This window comes from Myotis nattereri, assembly GCF_964212035.1.
Source record: "Myotis nattereri genome assembly, chromosome: 16".
Lineage (NCBI taxonomy): Eukaryota > Metazoa > Chordata > Mammalia > Chiroptera > Vespertilionidae > Myotis > Myotis nattereri.
Window position 1 is genome coordinate 18,798,670 of NC_138091.1, and position 25,250 is coordinate 18,823,919.

A 25,250-nucleotide genomic window follows, 5' to 3' on the forward strand; every position below is an offset into this window, starting at 1 on the left:
ACGTGGAGACAAGGGGGTCCAGAGCAGGCAGGGGGTCTGGGGGACCTCCCTCTCTAGCCACTGCCTGGGGTTCCTGGAGGGGCAGGGAGGATGGGAGCAGCCTGCCTGGATCTTACTCTGAGGGTCCAAGCAGCCCCGGCCCCCGAATGGGCTTTTCTGGGCACTCAGGGCCTGGCCTCTAGGAATTCCTGTCCTTTCCCCAGAACTGCTAGTGAGTAATCACATAATTATGGGGTGAGAAGGAAGTGCTTGGGGAAGGTGCAGCGCTGTGGTCAGTTCCTCCTCAGGCCTGTTGGCAGGTTGCCGAGATGGGTGGGAGGCCCCGCTTTCTCAGCACCTGGAAAGAGTGGCTCAGCCCCAGTGACCCCAGGACGAGCGGGTCACCCACAAGAGTGACGCCAACTACTCTGCCCTGCCCACCCACGAGGCCCCTCTCACCAGACCCCCGGCGGCTCCCAGTCCCTGGCCTCCTGCTCCCTTTGCTCACACTGTCCCTGGCCTGGAATGCCCCACCCCAGCCTCTACCAGCTACCTGTTTGCAGGGCTTAGGGATGAATCTGTCCTTCTTATCCTTCTCTCTGCTTTCCAAATGTTCTAGAACAAACACATAAATACTGTGGAAAGGCTCCTCCTTGCTCCTAGCAGCTGAGTGGTCAGTAGGCCAGGCACTGGAGGGAGAAGGCCTGGGGTTGAAGCTCAGCCCTGCTGTTTCCTGCCTGGGTGACCCTGCAAGTTACTCACCCTTCCTGTGGGAGGTTTGCTTACCGAGAAAATGTGGATAATAATCATATCCCCTCATGGCTGGGCTGAATATACATATGTATATTCATTTGTGTATATCTGTACATACATATATACACACACATATATTTAAATATATATACACACATATATAAACATACACACATAAATATATATTCCATATAAAATATATTCACATATAAATATATACATGTACACATATATAAGTGATATGCACACAGGAAGCATTTAGTACATGTTAGTGATTATTCTCGTTGCTAGTGCTCTCTGATGGGCTCTAGGGACACCTAGAGCCTCTGCAGTGGGAGGCTCCCCTGTGGCTGCTCCGTGGGGACCGTGTGGCTTCTGCTTGAACCCCCCACCCTGGCCCCTGCCACAGCTGTGGGTCCAGGCAGGGTTTTTCCTGGGACCAGTTTCCAGATCTACTTGATTTATGTAGCAGTCCGCTCTGTGCCTGGTGCCTCGCTGTACGCCAAGGACCCCAAGAGAAATTCAGAGCTTTGCTGCCCAGCTCTCCTGGAAACCACTGGTCTGGCACAGCAGCTGCTCAGTCCGTGAACCCTCTGCAAAATCAGACGAGTGCAGTCCATCCCCTTGTTCATGGCTCTCTGACAAGGAGCTCCCTCCCTGAGTCAAGAGGGGTGTACACCAGGGCCGTGGGAACTCAGGGCAGGTCCCAGAACTCTGAAAGGCTTCACAGAGGAGGTGACCCAAAGGTCAGTCCCAAAGGACAAAGAGGGATGTTCCAGCTGGACCAGAGAGGGAAGGCCGGCCAGGCAGAAGGCACAGCATGTTCCAATGTCCGGAGGCGTTCTGCCTCCCACAGTCGTAGGATGCTGTTTCCATCCGATGTCCACAGAAGCCTCCGGGTACCAGATGAAGAGCGATAAGAGCATAACCCTCCAGGGAGGCACTATCATTATCCCCATGTGGGGAGGAGGAGACTGAGGCACAGAGAGCAACTTGCCCAAAGTCACACAGACATCCTGACCCCAGAATTCATATTCCCAACCTCCCTACCCTCTTCTGGGGAGCAGTGTGGGGCTCCCCAGCTAGGCTGCTGTTGGTCTCTGCCAAGTGGGGCTTGAACAACTTCCTCCTCCTCCTCTTCTCCTTCTTCTAATATTTTTATTGCTTTCAGAGAGGAAGAGAGAGGGTGAGAGAGAGATAGAAACATCAGTGATGAGAGAATCATTGATCGGCTGCCTCCTGCACACCCCCTACTGGGGATTGAGCCTGTAACCTGGGCATGTGCCCTTGACTAGAATCCAACTTGGGACCCTTCAGTCCCAAGCCGATGCTCTATCCACTGAGCCAAACCAGCTAGGGTGGGCTTGAACTTCTTGAAAGAAAGGCCCAGCTGTCCTTTCCCTGTTCTGCCCAAGCACCCACCATGCCTGCACCTGGCGGGGTACCCACTTTCACCCTGGCAGCCTGCACTGCTGCTTCCCGGGCCCCTGAGCTGGAAGGCCCCACCCACCTCTGTTGTCCCAGCCATGCCTTGTCCCTGCTGGTTTAATAGCAAACCCTCAAGGGGGGTGGCCTCAGCAGGGGCCTTGGCACCCCCATCCTGGGAGACCAGGGAGTCTTCCTGAACCTCGGTGGGGCCTGCCATTTGGTGGTGGGGCTTCAGGCACTGGGGTTGTTGACTCCCTCTCGTCGTATTCCCTGGGCCAGCTTATCACACCTCCGGTTCTTGGCAGGATAGAAGCAGGAGGGGCCATGAGGGGGCACCCACTCCCTGCCCTCGCTTGGAGAGCTACCCTGGTCTCCTCTGTTTTACAGTCAGTGGTGCTGCCCAAATGCCGGGGGACCGCAGAGGCGCTTCAGATCACAGTGGGCCACGTCCTGGGAGACGCCAGCAGCCCCTATCTCATTGGACTGGTAAGGCCAGGTGGGTGGCTGGGCTGCCGGCGGGCATGAGTGTGTGTGAGGTGGGGAAGGTCTGGGGAGGAAGTGCCTGTGGTAAGGCCTGCAAGCTGCCCTGGTGGGCCTGCAGCCCCAGCCTCCCTTCTCCGCAGATCTCCAGCGTCCTGCGGGCCAGACGCCCGGACACCTACCTGCAGCGCTTCCTCAGCCTTCAGCAGAGTTTCCTGTGCTGTGCTTTCGCCATCGTCCTTGGGGGTGGCTGCTTCCTGCAGGTTGCACTGCACCTGGAGCAGGACCAGGCTCAGGCCCAGCAGCCTGGCTCAGGTACCTCCACCGCTCACACCCATGCCAGGCTCAGGGCTGAACCCCATAGGAGCAAGGGGCACCAGCTACCCCTGAGCTCCTGGCCAGTTTATTTGTTTGCTCATTCATTCATAATTCATTCATTCATCATTCATTCATTCAAAAATAGTTATTATGCCCTTGCTATGTGCCAGGCAAGGTTGCAGATGCTGGCAAGTGAATGCCAAGTCCAAGTTCTCCTGGAGCTGATGCTCTAGAAGGCAGAGATTCATGAAACAAACAAACAAAAAAAAAGCAAAAGATGGAGTGTGTTTGAGGTGATAAGTGCTACGGGGAGACATAAAGCAGGAAAAGTGGGTCGAGAGGAACAGGTAGGGGCCGTTTAAAATTTTCAAAAGGATGGTGAGGGAGGTCCTCACTGCACAGGTGACATTGGAGCAAAGATGTGGAGTTGAGGGCATGAGCCAGGCAGCTGTCTGGGGGGAGGAAACAGCTAGTGCAAAGGCCCTGAGGTGGGATGTACCTGATGTGTTTGAGGACTGGCAAGGAGGCTAGTGTAGCTGGAGCAGGAGCCAGGGGAAAGGCATAAGGGTGGCAGCAACAGGGTCAGAGCATGGGTGTTTCGAGGGGCCCTTGTGGGAACTGGGACTCTAACTCTGAGTGAGATGGGGGCCCTGTGGGCTTTCCAGCAGATGAGCCTTAGGGCAACCGATTTATCCTGCAAAAGCATCACTCTGGCTTCTGTGCTGAGAACAGACTGTAGGGGCTTGGCAGTGATGCAGAGAGGCCACAGGAGGCTGCGCAGTCTCAAGAGAGAGCAGCAGGGCTGGGACCGTGGTGGTGGCATTGAAGACGGGGTCGGATTTGGAATTTGTTTTGAAAATGGAAGCTAGAGGACTTCCTGACAGACCTGGTCCCAGAGCTCCTTTTGCCTCCTTTGGGGTTGGCTGAGCTTTTCCTCACACAGGGACCCCGGATGACAAGGATGTGGAGTGCCAACGCCTGCTTCCTGGCACGGACGCTGCCACAGAGGACTCCTGAGGCCCCCCGTCTCGCAGCGAGGAGTCCCACCCACCCTGTCTGCAACCCGCTGCTGGTCTCCACAGTGTCAGTGCCTCTGCTAACCCTTGGCTGTGGCTCCGGGACGCTGGCCGAGCTGCACCTGCCATGTCTTTGCTCCCAGCTAGAGAGCTGGCCGTGCCTGCGGCGGGGCTGGGAATTGAGCTATCAGCACCCTCCGTGGGAGGCCTGGGCCTGTGCCTGCACCCAGCACGGGGCTGCTCTAGCCTGGGGTCCTCAGCCTGTCTGTCAGGAGGCCCTGATTAAAGTGTGGCCAGTACAAAGCCCATGGATTTCAGGCCTTTGGGCCACTGTGTTATTTATAGTCTCGCCGTGTCTCTGCTGGGAGTGGGAGCAGGAAAGGAAGAGGTGGGGAAACTGAGGGAGCCGCTCAGATGGGTCTCTAGGCCTCTCCACCCTCGACTTCCCACTGTGACTGTGTCCTCACTCTGCAGGGTCAGGAGGCCCAGGACGCCCCTCTCCGGGAAGTCAGCCTCTGAACAAAAGGCGGGGGCCGAACCCGTAGTCCTGGAGATAGGTTTCTGCGAGGGTGCGGGTGTGGGTGTGTGGCTTCAAGTTCCAGGGAGCTGCATGGAGGAGTGCCCAAGCCTGCGCAGACCCAGCCGCCCCAACCACAAGGGGCTCACCGGGCTGAGCAGGAGCACTCCTGGCTGTGCCTTGCTCTGCACACTGGCCCCCACCCCGTCCCCACGCTCTGACCCTAGCGCAGCCCACAAGGAGGCTGGCTCTGCGGGACTCCCACTGGGCTCGGAGCAGCTGGGCGCAGTGGGCCCTGCAGGAGATCAGCAGCTTCCAGGCGGGCGGCATGTTCTTTCTGCCTGTGAGCATGAGCTCCTCGCCCCTCCCCTGGTGCCCGGCCAGGCGATCACTTGTTTACTTGCTGATCGCCCCCTTCCCTGTGCCAGGCTGTGCCTGTCTCCCAGCAGCTGTGGGCAGGGCAGTGACCCAGCCCTATGCTCACCTCCTGGCCCTTGCTTGCTCCATCCCTGCCCCCTGTGTGCCCTCCCGGTGCTCATTGGTGGATGGGACAAGTTCCAGGAGCTGCTAGACTCTAGCTCAGCCCACGCCTGTTCTCCAGGCCCAGCTCTCCCCGAGGAGAGGCCACACCAGGCCGACCAGCCCCTCAACCCAGGATTTGACACTTGGAGCTCATGAAGTGGGGGGAGCTGTCCCGTGATAAGAAAAAGGATTCCTGAGGATATTTAGTAAAGGGTTCTGCACCCAATTACCGTGCGGGTGGGGGCTTCCACAGCACCAAGCAATTCTCTGATGGCAGCTGGGTGTCCTGCAGTCCCACTCGGTTCTGACAGTCTACCCAGAGATGGCGTCACACCCTACAGGCTAAGGGTTCAGTCCTACAAGCCTCCCCCACTCCCCCCACTTCTGATGCCAATCCCAAGTCCAGGTTGTTACCTGTGCCTCTGACCAGCTAGGCCTAGTGAGGCACACCTATGGGCCGAGGAACGGGTTACATCCCTCAGAAGCCTTTGGGGAGGTGGCCTAGGAGCTGACAAATAGCAGAAGTTGTGGGGGAAGGGAATTCCCAATGGAAGGAAAAGACCAGGCCAAGGTATGGGAAATAGAACAGATCTGTGATGAATGATGGGGGGGGGGGGGGGGGGCGGACGGGGAAAGGGGGGAAGGTATGGTGTGGCAGGAGAGGAGAGTGCGTGTGTGTTTTAGGGGAGGGAAAGTAGGCAGAAGAGACTGGCTGGGACCAGAGGGGCTCAGATGCTAGCTGAGGAGTTGGGGCTTGAGTCCTGTAATCTGGGAGAGTTTCTTCTGACTTCAATGGATTCTGGTGTTTGGGTTGCTGGGCAGGGTGGGTGGAGCTTCTCAGGACTGAGCTAGACAAGATGCTGGGCAGGAGTTTATAGGATGTTATCATCGGAAGTGGTTTGAAGCAGAGTGGGAGCTTCGGGGCTGGTGGACTTGGGAGGGAGAGACCAGTACCAGACAGGGCTGAGGTCACAGGTGCAGGTCGGTGTGAGCTCAGCCACTCAGTAGAGCAGAGGCGTGGCCACTGGAACACACCTGTCTGGCTTAAAGGGCATTTGCTTTGTAATCCCCGTCACTAATACTCGGGACTTGTTTGTTGGGAATGTCACAAGGGAACATGCTGCTCAACAGGTTGAGGTCCTCAAGCCTGACCTGCTCCCACAATGTATGAACTGCTCTTCCCAGAAACGTGCCGCATGCCAGGTCCCAGGTGTCATCCTGGCATGCGGGTGTGCCTGCAGTGTGTGTGCCTGTGCTGCTCCTTTCTGTGTTGGTGTACGAGCATGTGGAGATGTGTTTACAGGGTCTTGATAAAAGCTCTTCTTCCGCCCTGACCCCAGGCTTGAAGGATTGAACATGTGTATCGAGATGATCACCCCAACCCTGGCTATTCCCCTGCAATACCAGACATCGGCCTGCCTGCTTTAGTCCCTGAAGTGTCTGTCTTTCCTCCATGTCTGGTGGTGGTGGTGGTGGTGGTGGGGCGGCTGTGAGGTTCCTTGGTTTAATGCAGACTCTAGAGACAGAGCTGTCAGGAGGCAGCAAGAAGTATGTGACTACATGTGCTCCTTCTGTGTGGCCATGCCAGTTAGGGTGGTAGGGTTGTGTGCAACAGAAACTACCTTAAGTTGGTAGGAAATGTGCTGGAAGCACATCAGGAGTTCACAAAATTGATGGGAAGATAGGAGATTCAGGAGCCAGGGCTCCTTGGATCATCTTACTGGGGGGCCTTCACCAAGCTCCAGACAGATTTTCCCTGTTCTCTTGCCGCCCTACTCAAGGTTTAAAACACTGGGCAAGAGGATCCTAGGCCAGTGATGGCGAACCTATGACACGCGGGTCAGAGGTGACACGTGAACTCATTTTTTTGGTTGATTTTTCTTTGTTAAATGGCATTTAAATATATAAAGTAAATATCGAAAATATAAGTCTTTATTTTACTATGGTTGCAAATATCAAAAAATTTCTATATGTGACACGGCACCAGCGTTAAGTTAGGGTTTTTCAAAACGCTGACACGCCGAGCTCAAAAGGTTCGCCATCACGCTCCTATGCCATGCCTTGATGTCTAACTCCACTAAGATCAGGAAACGAGAGTGCTGTTAGGAGAGGGGATGGACTCTGAACATCAAAAGAAAACAGTAATGAAAGGGGCGGGAAAGACCAACCCCCCCCCCCCCACACACACACACACACAACAATAAAAAACAAGAGAACAAACATGGTGTCCATTATAATGGTCGTGTGCAGGCCACTGGTCCTATCTCAGATGCAGTCTCTCCATGGGAAAGGGAAGAGGCTGGATTCGATGTTTTTCGAGGGATTCTTCTTTTCTGATGGTCTGTGTCCATGACCAGAGGAGGATGAAGCTTCTGTCATTTAGAAAGTGTTAGAAATGTTCAGATGGCAGAACAGAAATGCCTGTGTTTGTGGGTACTCAGAGCCATCTGTTCTGAGCAGGAGAGAGAGGCAGAGACGAAGCATTCTGAGAAAACTCCTGAGCAGGCCTGGGCTGGGGATGGAGGGGCTCCACCAAATCCGAGCTGGGAACACCTGGCCAGGTGCCTTCTCCCCACTTGTGGGTGGTGACCTGGAGAAGGTAATCAAAGGGCGGACAAAAATGGCACTTAGAAGCTAATGGAGGGTGGAGTCAACCGGGGAGAAAATGCCTTTTCCAGAGGGGCCGGGAGAGGAATCTGGCTGGTTTTGGAGTCGCTGAGAGCAATAGACACATGATACAAATCAACGCATACTTCTGAGCACCTGCTAAATGTCATTTACTCATTCAATCAACAAACATTCTCTGAACACCTCCTGTGGACTGGACGGCAGGGATGAGTCAGACAGGGTATGGGCCCTGGAGACTCAGAGCCTAATGAGGGGCGGGTGTGTGTGTGGGTGGACAAACATCATCAGCACAATGTGTGGGTGGGATGGAGGGACACACAGGTTACTCAGGTAGCCCAGAGGAGGAAATGACAGGTGCTCAGCTGGCTCACGAAGGGCTTCCTGGAGGAAACCATGTCTGCGCTGGGTTTCTAAATAACAAGTGGGAGGAGGCAACTAGGTAGACAGCGTAGGCAGAACAAGAGGAGAGCCCCTGGGGAGGGGGACTAGCCCATGTGACGCTCTCCGTGGTACTGAAACATCATTGCATTAGTAGGACAAGGGCTTTTTAAAAAAATATATATTTTATTGATTTTTTTACAGAGAGGAAGGGAGAGGGATAGAGAGTTAGAAACATCAATGAGAGAGAGAGAGAAGCATTGATCAGCTGCCTCCTGCACACCCTCTGCTGGGGATGTTGCCCGCAACCAAGGTACATGCCCCTGACCGGAATTGAACCTGGGACCCTTCAGTCCGCAGACCGATGCTCTATCCACTGGGCCAAACCGGCTAGGGCAGGGCAAGGGCTTTTGTGTGGATGGGAGAGCAGGAACTATACCCAAGTGGCCCCAACTCCTGCCACTCCTCTGGGCTCCAGGAAGTATAACTATGCGTGAGTTTATGGAGCTCAATTTTCTGTGTGGTGGAATGTAATTTTGAGAGATGGGCGGCAGGATCTGAGGCTAGGGGTTGGTATGGCTCACAAAGCATTATGAAAGGTTTCGGAGATCATATTAAGGACCTTAGATATATTTTTTTAGGGAACTTAGATATTTTTAATCCCACAGGCAGTAAGGAGACATGAAATGTTTTTGTGTAGGGTAGTGATGGGGTCATACGTGCGATTTAGAAAACTGCTGGCAAGAAATATTGAGAAAAGACTGGAGGAGGATGTTGGGGCAGGTGGTGCTGAGCTTTAAAAGGGTCCAAGTGAGATGGAGAGATTTGTACTAAGTCAGTGAGCAATGCAGACCTTGGGAGATATTAGAGCAGCAAATGGAAGGGACTTAGATGTGGGAGTTGAGTGAGAAGAAGGAGTCCTAAATGGCTCCCAGATTTTCGGCTTGGTGACAGTGTAGATGATGATGCTATTTGTCAAGAGATAAATGATACTGGGGTGGGGGAGGTTTAGGAAAAAGATGATGAGTTCCATTTCGGATGTGTTGAGTTCAAGGAGCTGTGGGACGTCTAGGAGGGAATGTGCAGAAGATTGCATATGGACCTAGTACTTGGACATGAGGTTGTGTCTGGAGATGGAGATTGGTGTGTCATGGGCACGGGGTGAGGGCGGAAAGCCCATGCCTGGGTGAGAAGCTGCCAGGGGAGAGTGTGCCGAGCGAGAAGGGAAGAGGCTGAAGCCTGAGGTGGGAACATTCTCATGTAGGGGGACGGGTGGAGGAGAGGTAGACTGAACTCCTAGTTGCTTCCTTGGTGATATGGAGACAGAACCCTAGAAGTCCTTTGACCAATGGTCTCATGACTGCCAGAGGCTCTCCGAAGGCTGCTGGCACTTGCCGGGGGCCACACAGCCAGAAAGGACTATGGCTGAAAGGATGAGGAATTTGGGGGAGGCAGACGGGGCCCCTAAGGCTGGGCTTACAGCTGTGGCTGTGCCTCCTTCACAGCTGGGCAGTCTCACAGCCGGACACTGTGCTCCAGCTGGTACCATCGCCCATGAGGGTCATTGCCAGGGCCCAGCCCCAGCCCCATGGAGCTCCTAGGTCTGTCTCTCTACCTTTTAGTCACCTGTCATCCCCGGCCACCCATCGGAACTTCCCCTGTCCGGCTTTGCAGGCTTGGACTCGGCAAGCTGGAAAGAGGCAGCGAGGCAACTTTCAGAATGAAATCTGCTTTTCTAACCCTTCCGTCACAGTCAGTCATACCCAACATGCCAAAGCATATTTTTAGTCATTTCGCAGAATTTAAAATACACCTCAAGGGTGTCAAAAGCCACAAGCAGCTTGGGGATTAACTGCTCACAAGAGACAGTGGGTCGGGGTTGTGTGGGGGATGCCTCATGCTGAGTCACCCGTTTGCCATGTCATGACTCACTGTGGCCGACACCCTCTGAGAAGCACCTGCCTGTGGACTTTGGATCTGGAGGAGCCTGAGGTAGGAACTGAGCTCCCAGCCCAGGGGGTGGTGTTAGAGCCCCCCCCCCCCTCAGCACCTGACACTGACTAGCCGCGTGCCCATAACGGGGTCATTTCTGGGCCCTGGGCCCTGTCTGTGAAAGACATGGAATAATTCTGGTTTCTCAGGTTCTGTCTAGTTCTACCATTCTGTCCTCAGCATTTTGTACAGGATTTTAATTTCAATCAAAGTCTCAAACGCATGAGTGGGGGGTGGGGGCGGGGCAGAACCTCAGCACCTCTGAGATGGAAGACGGGACTCCCCCCTCCCCTGACCACTCCTTGACTTCCAGATTGTCTGATTCCCATCTTTCCATCTACCCCGCAGAGAGAAACTGAGTCCCAGGGAGTCTAGGCCAGGGTCCTGCCACCCTCCGGGCACAGCTGGGCTAGGTCCAAACCCCTTGTCTTCCATTCAGGGGTCCCTCCCTTACCTACTGCACAGCTGGAAGCTGACGCTTGGGGATGCCACCCACTCAGGAGAGGAGGCCCCTTCTTAATGCCCTGCTTCTGGTGGAGCCCTGGCTCTCGCTGCCCGTTGCCCGGGGCTGCCTTTCTGTGAGACAGGGGTAGGGTCTCAGCGCACACACAGGAATGGGCCCAGGGGGAGATGGGGGACTCATCTGGTTTCCCTGGGGAGATAGCCTCGTGTGCCTGTTGGAGACGAGTCCTGGGCTAAGGCCGCACCGCTCACGCTTCCCGGTTATTACGCGGTTCTCTCCGAACTGATTACATGAGGGCGGGAGAGCAGCTGCTGGAGCGGCCACGGGTTCTCCTACAGGAGCTCCCCTCATCCCCCCCCCGCCCCCCCCCCCCCCCCACTTCAGAGACCCTCTCTCCAGCACGTGCACGAGCTGGAGCCTTCAGCTTTCTTCCAGCTCCGCCAAGGGCCCAGTCTCGTGGTAGGAAGTGGAGACGGAGCGCACTGAATGGGTTCTGGGGAGTCCTGCTTCCCGCACCCTGATCCTCGCCCCGTAGGTCCCGCGGTGGTGCGGCTCCAGCGTGACTGCGCCCCCGTCGGGCAGAAGGGGCTCTGCGGAAGGACACCCCCGCCCCCCGGGGCAGCACGTGCGGGGCGGGGCTGGGGCCGGCTCTGGAGCTGATTGGGCGCGGCGTGGTGGGCGGGGCCGGACCTCAGCTGTCAGAGCCGCGGCGGCGGCGACAGCGCATCGTGCTGAACGGTGGCCGCGCCGCAACCAGGGCCGGAGCGCAGGAGCCGACGGGGCCGGGCCGGGATGGTGCTGCGGCGGCTCCGCGGCGCACACACGCACTGAGCGGGTCCAAGCTGGGCCGCGCGCCCCCCGCGCCCCCCGCCGCCGCGATCCCGGCCGGCATGATGTGCCTGGAATGCGCCTCGGCGGCGGCGGGCGGCGCGGAGGAGGAGGAGGCGGACGCGGAGCGGCGGCGCCGGCGCCGGGGGGCGCAGCTAGGAGCTAGCGGCGGCGGTTGCTGCGGGGCGCGGGCAGCGGGCGCCGCTGGAGTTGTGGCCGCCGACGATGAGGTGCAGACGCTGTCGGGCAGCGTGAGGAGGGCCCCGTCGGGACCTCCCAGCTCCCCCAGCACCCCCAGCTGCGCAGCCGCTACCAAGGCCCCTGGCGCGCAGCAGCCCAAACCCGCCAGCCTGGGCCGCAGGCGAGGGGCAGCCGCCGCCATCCTCAGCTTGGGCAACGTGCTCAACTACCTGGACAGGTACACCGTAGTAGGTGAGCTAGTGCCCCAGCCAGCCCGAGAACCAGAACTCCCCGCCTCGAGGTACCCCGGGGAGCCTGTGGTCCCAGATCCCCTTTATCCAAGCCTTACGCGGGGTCCCTAAGGGCCCTCCGCTCAGGCCCCCTGCTCCAATCCAGAAACCGCCCCCCCCCCCCCACCCGGGGCTTGGGGTTGGGGGAGTCCCACCCCTGGAATAGCCCGCGCGTCCTCGCCAGCCCTTGACGTCCCATCCGTTGTCCTCTTTTCCAAGAGTCTCCTTTGCGTCTCTCTGCCTTTCGCCTCCGCGCCCCGTTCCGCCCCCACCTCAGATTTTCTGGCCTCTCCTCCCCTTCCCCCCGTCCAGGCTTCTGTAGGTCGGCAGCCCGTCAGTTCCTTCCTCCGCCGCTTCCACTCCCCTGCGTCCGTGCGGCGAGTGCGCGCGCCCCTTGCTGGTGTGCGCTATGGGGGACCAAGTGTGTGCGCGCAGGCAGCGCGGGTGTGTGTGTGTGAGCGTGTGAGCGCGTGGCTGACAAAGGCTCCAGGCTGCGGGGAGCAGAGGGAAGGGCGGAGCGGGTCTGTGGCGCCTGGGGACCCAGGATGCGGTTTGCAGCTGGCCCTGGCTAGAGGCCTGAAGACGCCTCCCCCTGCTCTATGGCGCCTGGGGCCTGGGGTAGGGCGCTGGCCACTGGGGCTAGAGAAGGGTTGCCTCGTCCTCTATGGGCATCTCGGCGAATTAGCCTTGGAGATGGGGTGGCGTTCCATTGAATAACCGGGTTCTAGTCCCAGACTTACCTCTCGGGTACCTCGTGTGTGACCTTGGGCCAGTCTCCGCCTGTGTTTAGGTCTGTTTATGAGGTGGTTGATCGCTGGGCCTTTGCGGATGGAGTTCCAGTCTGCTCCCTCCCCTCCCCCAATTCTCAGGAGTCTGGGAGTAGGGACTTCCCCCGGAGGCTGCCCTTAGGTGGGAATGGTGCAGCCCAGAGAGAAAGGGACCTGGCATGGGTGGGGGCTCCGGAGCGTGCTGGAGAGCTGAGGCGGTGTATCTGGCATGCAGGTCCAGAGCCTGCCGAACCACAGCTTAGTAAAATCCGGAACTACAAACAAATAAAAGGCAGGAGGAATTTGGGACAGACTTTAAGGAGGACTTGGAGGTGATCTAGAGGAGAGCCCTGTATAAACCAGATGCTACCTGGGTCCCCTTCTCTGGGTCTCGGTCTCCTCCTCTGTTGATGGGGGTTTTGTGTGAAGTGGAAGGGAGGAACTCTGATGGGAGTGCAGCGGCCTCCCCCCTCTCTCCAGCTTTCAAAACCTTTGCTCTCTCCGTCCCTCCGCTGCACGCTCAGGGTGGAAGTGGATGCCAGTGGCACCAATTTCTTCCTTTGCTCTTGTGAGCAGGAACACCCACTATGGCCCAAGTGCACCAGCTCTGTCATGCAGGTGCCTGCCTGCGACCTGGGAGTTTAAGAGCCACCCTAAGGCGGGGAGAAGTCAGAGAACATTGGGACCCTGTGGTCAGTGCAAAAGACTTCTGTATACAGATGGGGAAACCCAGGCCCCTGTACGAGCCTTGTCCAAGATGGCCCGAGAGTGCACGGCCAGGATGGCGTTAGAACTACCAGTAAAGCTTGCCTAGGAGAAGGTTTCCACCCTCTCTCTGCTGAGCAGTGGATGGGCTGCTGCTGGCACTGCAGCACTTTCAACTTGTTTTTTCCGGCCCCAGACCACCCGCTCTGATCTTCTTAAGGAAGCCAACCCTGCCGGGGGCTGAGAGGAGAGGGTGGGATCAGGGAGGTCTGGTGTTTATCTGCCCCCACCCCTGCTCGGGTTCCAGCATCAGAATATCAGAAGCTAGGAAATTTCTGGTGAATTGGTACCGGGGTGGGGGTGGGGTGGGGGGGATGGGGAGCAGTGGCCAAGCGGGGCGTGGACAGGAGGGAGGAAGGCCAGGAAAGCCCTGTGCAAACAGGGCCGGAGCTCATGTACCACCCGCCTCCAACACAACATACACAGATTTCCTCTCCGGATGAGTCTGTCTCCCTCTCCCTGTCTTTATGGTAGATTTCCCCTACACTCTCCTGGCCCCAAGTGCAGTTTTTAGGAAGATTTACTGTCTCTATGGCAACTACTATGGCTTGGGTGGGGCAGGGGAATGGTCATTCCAGGTCTGAGCCCACCTGTTGCTGGGTGGCCCATCTGAGAGAGAGCCAGGGGAGGCTGACACTCCATTGATCGGTCACTTTTGATGTCCCCCCCCACACGCGCCCCTCCCTCCCCCCCCAGAACTTTACAGTCTGGTCCTGGCTCCCGCCTCAAAAAAGAGAGTTCCCACTCTCTTTTAAATCTGTCCTGTGGATTTCTGTCTTCATGGTATAGATCAGCTCTGTCCAAAAGGAATATAATGTAGGCCCCATATACCATTTAAAAATTTCTAGCAGTCGCATTTAAAAAAGTAAATAAGTGAAATGAATTAATATATTTTATTCAACTCATTATACCCAACCTACTACGACATGTAGTCAGTATAAGAACTGTGGGTGAGATATTTTGCCTTCTTTTTCATACAAAGTTTTGAAACCCTGCGTGTTTGACATTTTAGCACGTGTCAGTTCAGGCGACTTGCATCTCAGGTGCTCACCAGACACAGTGGCTGGGGCCGCTGCAGTGGGCAGTGCAGCTCTAGAGTCCCTGGTGCCAGATGTAAGTCCAGCTCTTCAGCAGCCAGCTGTGTGACCTTGGGCATGTCCCCCGAGGCTTGCAGGTGATCATTTCCTCCTCTCCACCAAATGGAATGTCTTTTAAGCACCTGGGACAAGGCCAGACTCCTAGGAGAGCGTCACAGATGTCAGCTGCCTTCTCTCCCTTGCCTCTGAGCAAGCTGTGGCCTGGGCCCGATGCCCTCCCGCCGTTCTCTGTTTTGAACAGTCTCTTTCAGGACACCTTTTCGAACCTCTCTCTTCTCCACCAGGGCTGCTCTCTGTCCTGGGAACAGCGGTAGGCCTGCCTCTGCCCTAGCATTCCCAGCGCCACCCAGTGATCCAGCTAATTATGGCCTCTCCTTGCCTTGAGAACCCCTGAGGGCAGCAGGTGAGGAGGGCCAGGCTCCGGCTCTTGCTTCCTTCCCGAGCTGTTTCAGTTGGATGAAATCGAGGGAACCCAGAAACCACCCCTGCCCTCCGCCTCCTTGTGCCGATGGGACACTGGGGAATGCAGGCTCATCCGAGGTCGCAGGGCAGAGAGAGCGGAACCAGAGCCCCCAGTGCAGTGTCTCTTGGTGGAGGTCCCTGCTCTCTGCTGGCCAGACTCTGGGCGATGACTTTCACTCAGTTTATCAGAGGCTGGTTAAGCCCCCCCCCCCCAGGGCATGTGGCTTCTGCTCCCCTGGCCCCTCCCAGCCTGGCAGCCACCCACTCTCCATTCTGAGTCCACTTGTGGCTGCCAGGTGAGGAGAAGGAGGGAGCTGCTCAGGTGTGGGTCCTGGATCTCCTCTTCCCAGCTCTGCTTCCTGGTGCCAGAGTTGCCTCTGCCCCTGGACTCCCATTCTTTCATCTGTAAAGTGGGAGCAGAGCTGAGGGTGTGGGCGGCAGCCTTCTGCTCCTGCAACCAGGCCCCGCAAGAGGGGGTCGGCGCCGGCCCTACTCATGGTTGGAAGACCAACTACTTGAGAGCTGGGATCCTTCCCCAACTTCTCTGGGGTACCTGTCCCTTCCTAGGTTCCTTCCCTTTGATCCAGCCCATGGATCCACTAGAAACTGGGTGGGGTGGGGGCTGGTGAGGAGAAGCAGAGCCCTACCCTGGGGGAGTCCTTTTCTGCGTAAGAAGCTGAGACTGGTGTCCGTGGCAACCGCTCATAACACAAACCCGGAAGAATAGTGGAGCATAGGGACCCAGCCAAGAACACAGGCCTGGCACGGGGCCTGGGGGCTTCCCCAAACACCTGAGCTGGTGCCGAGGGGGCTGCCAGGCTCGGTGTCTTGGCTCCTTTTTATCTGCTTGGTTGTCTGTCCAGAGCTGACAAATGGGGAAATGGAGGCCCAGGGTCTCTCTCCTACAGGGTTACCTGGGTGGGAAGGGCCCGTTAAGCCTCACCTCTGTGGCTGTCTTTGTGGATAAGGTTGGTCAATACTGCCTCCGTCCCGTCCCCCCAGGTAGTCTGTCCCCTTGGGTGGGCCTGCTGTAGCCTCTGACACACCAGCACTCCCTGAAATCTGCAGGGCAGGTGTCCCAGGGCTGCATTCCAGAGCACCTGTCTGCCAGGTCAGCAGGCAGGTGAACCGCAGGCCGGCCTGGAATGCCGGCACCCTGATGACTAACTGCCTGCTGCCCATTTCCTTGATCCTTCTTCCTCCTCAGGCATTTTTGCGGTTGGTTCCGTCAGTACCTGGGCTGTGCTGTAAGACCTGTTGGAGGAAGTGTCTTTAAAAAATTTTTCTTTTAAGTTTATTAATTGACTTAAGAGAGGGAGAGAGAGAAGAAGGGAGAGAGAGAAACATTGATTTGTTGTTCCACTTATTTCTGCATTCGTTGGTTGATTTGCATATGTGCCCTGACTGGGGATCGAACTGGCAACCTTAGTGTATTGGAAGGATGCTCTAACCAACTGAGCTACCTGAACCTCACTACCTTAGTCTGGGACCCAGGGCCATTGAAGGCCCCAGCCTGTGCCTTAGAGTCCCATTTTATGAATGGGGCAAGAGGCTGCAGGCTGCAGGTTACAGCCTGATCTGAGAGTAAGGCTGTCTGGGTCAGAGCTGCTCAGAGAGGAGAGAGCTCCGTGTCACTTCTCCAGACAGGAAGTGGCTTTTGTTCCTGCCCAGGTGTGGGGGTCCTGAAATCCTGAGAGTAGAAAGGGAGTGAGAGGAGGGGGGCAAAGGGGATACGGGTTTGATTTTCTTTGTGTTGTTGTTAAAAATACATTTTTTTTTTTTTTATTTCAAAGAGGAAGGGAGAGATAGAAACATCGATGATGAGAGAGAATCAGTGATTGGCTGTCTCCTACAGGCCCCACACTGGGGATCGAGCCCACAACCCAGGCATGTGTCCTGACCTGGAATTGAGCCATGATCTTCTGGTTCATAGGTCGATGCTCAACCACTGAGCCATGCGGGTCGGGCTGTTCCTCTCTTCTTGTGGTTAGCATCTTGCTCCCAAGGGTAGCATGGGCCACTTGGTCACAGGAACACTGATCTGCTGGCCCCTGGCTCTGCCTGCATCTCCCTCCCCCAGTAACCAGATCTGTTCCCCAGTTACTGCAGCAGCCAACCTGTTTCCCTGGTTGGGTCTCAGTGGTGCCGCTCCCCTCCTTCCAAGAAGTCCTCCCCAACTTCCTGGGCTGAGCCAGGCACCTAACTTGTGGTTTTCAACTGTACTCTTTCCCATATCCATCCCAACACCTACCCCTGTGTAGGGTGGCTGTCTCCCTCCAGCCTTGAGGGGCTGAGCCTGGTCATCTCTGGTTGTGGGTTCGATATCCAAGGGCCTGGCACAAGCTTGGCCCTTGTTGACTGACTTGAATGGCAGAGTTGGGTTGACCCTGACCTGTCTGACCCCAAAGCCCATGCTTCTGAGCTGAAAGGGCCTTGAAAGGTTTGGACGACCTAGATAAGGAACAGGCCCCTGCTGCTGAGGCCAGGGTTTCTCTCTAGGTGGCTGGCCCAACCCTTTCATCCTGACCAGATCACACAATGATCCGTGGGACCTCACCCCCCCAGAAGGAAATTGGGGAAGTGGTCAGCATGGTCCCTGCCTGCCCAGCTCTTAGCCCTGACAGTGGGGGCCCCTGGCCCCTGTACTGGGAAGAATGGCTTCTGTACATTCCGGAGGGCACTGGGTGGCTATGCCCGGTCTCTCCTGCAGAGAGGGCCCTAAAGGTGAAGGGCTGGCCCAGGTACACAGGGAGGCTGTCTGCTCTGGGCCTGGCCCTCTCCGGGTAACTAGCTGGGAAGTTGGTGAAAGGAGCCCTAGGGGAGACATAGCAGAAATAAGCAGGAACAATGCTCTCCCTGGAGATCAGAGGGAGGACTGGGGCCTGGCTTCCTGCCCCCCCCGCCCCCTCAGTCCCCTGCCATCATGGAGACCTTGCTGGGGTCTCCCCCCAAACCTGGTAGCTCATGGAGGTCTTTGTGGTCCCTTTACGTCAAGCATGGATTTCCCAATGGGGTCCCAGGAGGCAAGGTGCATGATTAGGCTTTGAAAACCGGAAAGGGCTGTGCCTGGGGAGGGGTGGTGCTACTTGGTCACGCCCACGTGAGGGCTGTGGATGTGGATGCTCAGAAGGGGCTGGTTGCGCCCCCTTTTCTGGGTTTTGTTGGGGTGAGGTGGGACAACACAGGCCAGGTCTGGACCTTGGAGGCCAGCTCAGCCTTACTCCCCCCCTGTTTTTTTGGCCTTTGTCCCATTCACCTCTGAATCTCAACTTTCCACCTGAGAAGTGGGAGCCGAAGCCGCTGGTCCCCTTGGCCACTGAAGCAGCACACCAGGAAAGCTGGGAGTCGGTGGCTTGAGCTGCACCATTCTGGTTCTGCGGTCTCTTATCTCTCTCCCTACACTCCCCTTATCTTAAGCCCGTGGTCACACAGGCCACCCCTCTGAGGATCATGGCGAGGGTGTGGCCACCTTGTCCTCCGTCCAGTGATCTGGGGAGCCTCTGAGGCAGGACAGGGCCAGGGAGGCTGAGCTGGGAAAGGAGGGGCGGTGCAAAGCCCCCAAATTGCTAAGGCCGAGCCTGGTTCCAGGAAAGCTGGCCCCAAATGATAGACTAGAACCACAGGACAGAGGCCGGGCTGCCTGTCTCCGCCCACCCTGGGCATGGAGACTTGGTGGGAAGAAGGGGGGCTCTCTGAGCTCTGAGGGTGGGTCCTCTCTAGGGCTGGCAGGCAGGGCTCTTGGTAGGGAGGGGTGCTATGGTCTCCAGCTGGAGTGCCCTTTAGGGGGACAAGCTTGCAGTCTAGATCCTCTAGGGAGGGGATAGGGCCTCTCTGAGGGCACTGGGGTTGGGGCCTTATACTCAGGATCCCTGCAGAGATAACCACTAAGCTATCCTGTCATTAATGACCCAGGTTCGGAGAACAACATGTGGGTAGGAGGGCCAGCATATGAAGAACAAATGTGATTGAGGTTTAGGATGAACCTGGCAGGGATGTAGGGCAATCCTGGGTTCCTCTCGTCCTGAGGCTCCTGGTAGGGGCCAGAAGCTCCTGGCAGTCACTAAGCTTGTCCCTGGTGGGAGCTCTGGGTGGAAGACGTGTGTTTGCTGGAGAGCCTGGGGCCCCGATCGGGGACTGCCTTGGCCAGTCCCGTTAGGCTAAAGGGGGGGAGGGTGTTGTCAGTCGGGCCAGGCTGTGGTTTCCCAGCCTTAGCCATCCATCCAGAGCCAGGTCAGCAGAGCCAGGCCCTCAGGCCCTATAATTACTGGGGTGGTAGCTGTGGCCCAGTGTTAAAGCAGAGAAAGCCAGCTCTGAGGCCTCCACAGGGGGACCAGGGTCCCTCCTAGGGGGACCAATCAATGGTAGGCCTGACCCATCCCTTCAGATCCCTAGGCCCTGTCTCTAGCCATCTGCCCTCATTTTGGAGAAAAGATCACCGAGGTGGGAGTTCCCATTGTTCTCTGTCAGGACGAGGACTCCTGCCCCATGAGCTAATGACCTGTGATGACATTTATTGACTACCTACTGTGTGCCAGGCACCATTCTAAGCACTTTACATGGACCAACCCATTCAAACCTCACAACAACCATAGAAAGCAGATCTTAAAACTAAGTCATATTACAGAAGATGAAACCGGCACAGAGAGGTTAAGTAACTTGCTTGGGTCACACAGCAGGGAAGGTTGAGAAGCCAGGATTTGAACCCAGATGGTTTGGCTCTAGAGCCCATGCTCTTGGGAATTCAGCTAAGTTGCCTGTTGCTCTGAGAGAGGCAGAGTGACTGTGGGGCGGTGATGACTGCGCTTGGGGAGTGAGCTTGAGTGGCCTGCCCTGGCAGACTAGGCAAGAAGAGACCTCAGGATCACAATGTCCCTACCTTGCATCTGAGGCTGGTCTGAACTGGGGCTCCTGAGGTCATTGTGGGCTTCCTTGTACACCGTGGCCTTTCAGCGGACTCTGTGATGTCAGCAGTTTGGGTCTGGACCTGGCTCCTCTGGTGGCTACAGAGGGACCAGCAGTGATGGGGATCACTGTGAGTATCTGTGACCAGCCAACTGGGTGAGTCAGGCCAGATTCCAACCAGCTCTGGGGGTGCCCTCAGGGTTACAGGTACCTCTTCAATAGGAGCTGCAGAGGAGGGGTTGGGTGAGGGTGGGGGTGTCCTGGCAGAAGTGATCTTGGATCTGGGCTCCGGATCAGGTGGATCTTAACAAGTGGACGTGGACACTCCAGGAGGAGGGCATGGCTGTAGTCAAGTCCTGGAGGCCTACATACAGGCTGTTATGTGAGAGTCATCGTGGCTTCAGATCAGTCAGGCCCGTGGTTTCCCAACACCCGGGCTGTGTGTTAATAGGCCCCTGCTCCTCACCTGTAGACCGGGTGATTGTACAGACGTGGATCACGGAGGCCTCAGATGCTAGAAGAAATCTGGCCTTCATTTGGGTGGCCATTGGGAGCCACTCAACATTATTGGGCAGCCACGCCAATGAGCTAATACTGGTAGCCCTCTGAGAACAGTGCCTGGCACATAGTAAGCACGAAACACGTTGAAACCCAGATTATTGTTGCTGTTGGTAGTCGTTATGCTGAACCAGGGGCCTGGGCCAGTGGACTTTGAAGAACTCATGGGTAACTGAGCCCTACCCAGAGGTGGCAACCACTGGATCATGGCATTAGCTCCCCGAGTCCAGACACTGTCTGGAGTCTCTGAACCCAGCCCAGGACCTAGTAGATCCGTACGTGCTTGTGAGGTCGGGCTGTGGGAGCGATGCTAGATGGGCCAAGAGAGGAAGCAGGGCGCCCGGAGAGGAGGCCACGTGGTGAAGGAGAGAACTGTTGGGCCCATTCATGGGCCCGTGGGAGGCAAGGGGGTATCATGGCTGACCCCCAGGTGTCTGGCCTGGGGGGTGCCACTCAGGGAATGGGGACCAAGGGGTGGAGCCCAGCTGGCTGGAACATTGAGGCGTGAGAGGGTCTGTGGGACTGAGCCACCAGGAGGAGTGATGGAGGTGAGGCCGTCGAGTTGAGGAGGGACGAGGACATTAGCTGTAAAGGGGGGAGAGAGAAGAAGCAGTTGGCAGAGGGGACAGGTCAGGATTGCTTTCGCCAGCAGGATGAGAGAGATGTGAGCTCTTTCTTAGGCTGATGTGCAGGAGACAGAGGTGAGGGAGCTGAAAGTCCAAGCTCAAGCCGGGGGCAGGCCCAGGGCAAGATCCCCGAGAGGCAGGAGGAACAGGTGGCCTAGAGGGGCCCTTCCACAGGAGACAAGACCCTTGGGGCTCGGAGAGTGTAGCTGGGGTCAATGGAGGAGAAGATTCCGATGCTCCCGCTGTTCCTGAATGTTTCCTCGGCTCAGGGAAGAGGACCCTGCAGGCAGAGGGCGATTCTGGCTGTGGATTCGGGGTGACTGCCTGGAGACGCCTGGATTGGGACCTTTGGCCATGGGACGGATGGGGTGGGGCCTCCACCGTGCGTGCCCTGGCTGGTGGGGCTGGTGGAGTGGGCTTGGCCTGAGCTGTAGGCGGCTTCTCCTGGGCGTGAGGCCCATCCTGTGACCCACCAAACCTCAGCCTCCAGGAAAGAGGCTAAAATAAGGCTGTGGTGAAGAAGGGAGGGGGTGTGGGCCCAGGCCAGGCTGGAGCCCAGAGGAAAATCTGAGACGACCGGCCGGGCTGCTGTGACACACGCTTCCCGTGCCAGTGGCCGGCGGGATCTCATCCTCTTGTGGCCATCGCTCCTTCCAGGCCCGTTAGCGGGACAACAACCCAGAAAGGCTCAGGCGGGGCCTGCAGGAGGCCCTGCTTCCTGGGAAGGTTCCCTCGGGCCTTCTGCCTAGAGCTCAGGCCTTGGACATAAGCTGGGGTGCTGGGGGGTGTGCATGGGCAGGGGCATCCAAAGCTTCCTGTGTCCTGGGGTCTAGACTGCCTGGGAGCCCCCTGGGACCCTGGATGCCATCTGGATGTGGAGGAACGTTCCTCCTCCTTCCCAGGAGCTCCGTGCAGTAGAGGAGGTCAGGGAAGCTGCCTGGAGGCAGAGGCAAACTTTGGGCCAAGAAGACATGGGAGGGAGACTGTCTGGTCAGGTGGCTAGAATATGCCTTGGGAGGAAGCAAGAGTCTTTCTTTCTTTCATTCTTTCTTTCTCTCTCTCTCTCTCTCTCTCTCTCTCTCTCTCTCTCTCTCTCTCTTTCTTTCACATATTTTTATTGATTTCAGAGAGGAAGGGAGAGGGATAGAAAGATAGAAACATCAATGATGAGAGAGAATCACTGATTGGCTGTCTCCTACACGCCCCAGCTGGGGACCAAGCCTGCAACCTGGGTATGTGCCCTTGACTGGAAACGAACCTGGGAAAGATACTCTACCCATTGAGCCAAACCAGCTAGGGCGAGAGTGTTTTTATTTGTGTGCACATAGGCCGTCTTCATGATGCTGATTGTGATATGGCCTTCTTCCCAGGAAGTGGCCAATAGTTACTGTAGATCTGTGCCCTTCATTCGGCTGTGGTTGGGGACCCACTGTTCAGGGGCCCAGGGGGAGTTTTACCCGCCTACCCAACTCCCCACTCCACCCATCCTTACCCAGTCCTTAAACAGCCCCTGTTCTGGGTTCTGGAGGTGACTTTCTGGCTCCAGCGCCCCAGGGGCTCCTGGTCTAGTTGGGGAGGGGGCAGACACACACATTCGTCTGTGCAGCCGCTCCACAAATGGTCACGGTGGGCTGGCTGCGTGCTGGGCGCTGGGCCGGGGACAAGAGCAAACCACACAGAAGCAGTGTGGCCGAAGAACAAGCTTTGATTCTGGCAATAGACCGGTTTCAGATCTCACCTCTGACACCTGAAGTGCTCCATGACAAGCTATTTAACTTCTCAGAGCCTGTTTCCTCCTATGTAAAATGGGGTTAATAATTGTAGATATTAGCAGAGGCAGCAAGGGGATGATAATCATAGACACCTGCACAGGTAGAAATACCATCTGAAGAGCCTCACACGGTACCTGGAACTTAGTGGGAACCAGTACCTGGTGGCTCTTAGCTCCTGGCTACAGTGGGTTCCCCACCCCAAGCCCTGACAAGGAGCTCGTATCCATGTCCCTATGTGTCTTCCCTGTAGAACTAACTAATCCTAGTGTGCCAAGTGCTAAAACAAGGACAGGGCCATTAACTCCTTGAGGTTGGTGGGAGGGGGAGAAATCAGGGAAGACTTCCCAGAAGAGGAAGCACCTGTACTAGTTTTGAAGGAGTGGCAGGAATGAGCAGAGTCAACAAAGTTGTGCCAGGGTAGAAGAGGAAGCATGTGTAATTGTGGGGCCATGAGTAGTTTGGGGTGGCTGGAGTATGGGGTGGGGGGGTGGTTTCCTGAGCTGGAAGGTGGGAGGGTGGGGTTGATAAGGCTGAACCTGCAGCTGGTGGCCTGGTGAAGGGGCCTGTGTCCCCCTGAAGCACTGGGGAGTCTCAGTCGATAAGGACTCTGCGAGAGAGGGATGTGATCAGACCCACACGTCAGGAGGGGAACAAGTCCTGGCTCAGGAGTGGGAATGGACTGTGGGGTGGGAGGTGAGTGTGGGTGGTTCCCCAAATCAGGCCCACCCACAGGTCATGATGGAACTCTGGGCCTCTGAGGCCAGGTCAGGGACCTTGGAGGTCCCACTTGGTGGCTGCATTCCACAGGCCCAGGAGGGGCCCTGGGCTTCTGCCTTCAAGCAAGGCCACAGCCCGCCTTGGTTATTAAGTCATTACCTGGGCCTTACACAGCCTCTTCATTACGGGTAATTATGGTAAATCCACCGCGGCATTAGCAGAGAGGAGGCCAGCTTCTCTTGGCTGTCAGGCTGCAGCTGGGGCTGACCCCCATCCCAGGCATCTGCCCAGCATCCCAGCCCTGGGTCTTGGGAGAGACAGTGAGACAGTCTCCCCACGTACACCCCAGCCATCAGGTGGGACCCTCATACAGTGCTTGGAGATTCCACTTTCACGAGGCATGACTTTGACCATGCGGCTTCACTTCCTGTGCCCCGGTTTCTTCCTCTGTCCAGTGGGATAATAGTACCCTAATAGGGTTATATGAGGATTAAACTGGCAAAGCACTTAATGCTCAATAATTTGAACCATCATCATTTCAAATGCTGACATCATTTTCATCATCATCATCATCATCATCATCATCATCATCATGAAGAGCCTGGGAATCCCCTGAAGGCAGGGTCTAGGCCAGTGATGGCGAACCTTTTGGGCTCGGCGTGTCAGCATTTTGAAAAACCCTAACTTAACTCTGGTGCCGTGTCACATATAGAAATTTTTTTATCTTTGCAACCATAGTAAAACAAAGACTTACATTTTTGATATTTATTTTATGTATTTAAATGCCATTTAACAAAGAAAAATCAACCAAAAAAATGAGTTCGCGTGTCACCTGTGACACGCGTGTCATAGATTCGCCATCACTGGTCTAGTCCCTTCTTCTGTCCCCTGCATGGGGTGCTCATAAGGCAGGCCCCGTCTCCTCCTCCTTTCCCCCCCGCCCTTCCCCCCCCATCCCTCCCCAGAGCAGGTGTGTGGTGGTCAGCGACCTCCTGGTGTCCTAGAGATAAGCCTGCGGGGGCCCCTGGGTCCTCGGGACTGGGGTTGTGCGCACTCATGGCCCTGGTTGAGTGCAGAGAGGAGAGAGGGCCCCAGGAGCTTGCTGGCCCCTGGACAGCCTTGGCCCTGTCTGTTCACAGCTGGGGGCAGTTTCTGGTTGTTCCGGTTCCCCCCCCCCAGCCCCCGCCCTGACATGAGTGCGCTAATGGGAGAGCAGAGGTGGCTGGGACTTGGGGGAAGGAATCTCCTTCCCCCAGAAAAGCAAGTCTGGAGCCCCACCTGCTTCCCTCTGCGTCCAAAGGTGGGGGTCCTGGTTATACTTCTGAGGACACCTGGGGGGATGTGTGTTTGTGTGCGTGTGCGCATGCGCTTGTGCACACGTGCAGGTGAGCAGGTGTGAGCATTGCTCCTCAGCCCTCTCCCAGCCAGAGAGCTTCCCTCGCAGTTTCAGCAGCTGCCCCGCTGCTCTCTGGGCTGAGGGGCCGTGTCTGCTCCTCACTGAGGCTGGGGCTGGGCCACAGGTGGGCAGGTAGGAAGCTCAGCGGCCTCACTGGGCCGCGGAACCACGGAGAAGCCGGCCTGCCTGCGCCTTGGGCCCCTGCAGTGGTGGAGGGAGGGGGTGAGATCCTCTCCCCAGGGTGGGCACAGGAGGCCCAGTGGGGCAGGATGGAAGCTTGGCCCCCAAGGCCCCCAGTGGCCTGGCTGACCTGGCCAGGGTGGAGTTGTGTAGATGGGGCCAGGCTGGCCCTGCAAGGTGGAAAGAGGGCTGGTGTGGGACTGGGGTAACCCAGTCAGGTGGGGGATGGGGGTACC

The 25,250-nt window shown here is 56.8% G+C and overlaps 2 protein-coding genes across 3 annotated transcripts in view; both read left to right on the forward strand.

Moving 5' to 3' along the window:
* The window catches only part of SPNS3 (SPNS lysolipid transporter 3, sphingosine-1-phosphate (putative)), a 44,174-nt gene extending 39,884 nt beyond the window's left edge, over positions 1-4,290 (forward strand). Inside the window, exons 10-12 of the mRNA XM_081110641.1 lie at positions 2,548-2,646; positions 2,784-2,955; positions 3,902-4,290. Coding sequence (XP_080966767.1) covers positions 2,548-2,646; positions 2,784-2,955; positions 3,902-3,975 — 345 coding nt within the window. The 3' untranslated portion in view covers positions 3,976-4,290. The remainder of the gene's footprint in view (positions 1-2,547; positions 2,647-2,783; positions 2,956-3,901) is intronic.
* Positions 4,291-11,364: 7,074 nt separating this feature from the next.
* Positions 11,365-25,250, forward strand: part of SPNS2 (SPNS lysolipid transporter 2, sphingosine-1-phosphate) — a gene marked incomplete at its 5' end in the record, with an annotated part of 37,181 nt that continues 23,295 nt past the window's right edge. For both annotated transcript variants that reach the window (XR_013996960.1, XM_081109316.1), the window contains one exon: positions 11,365-11,734. Coding sequence is in view for 1 of the 2 variants with exons in the window: in XM_081109316.1 (XP_080965442.1) it covers positions 11,365-11,734 (370 nt within the window). The remainder of the gene's footprint in view (positions 11,735-25,250) is intronic.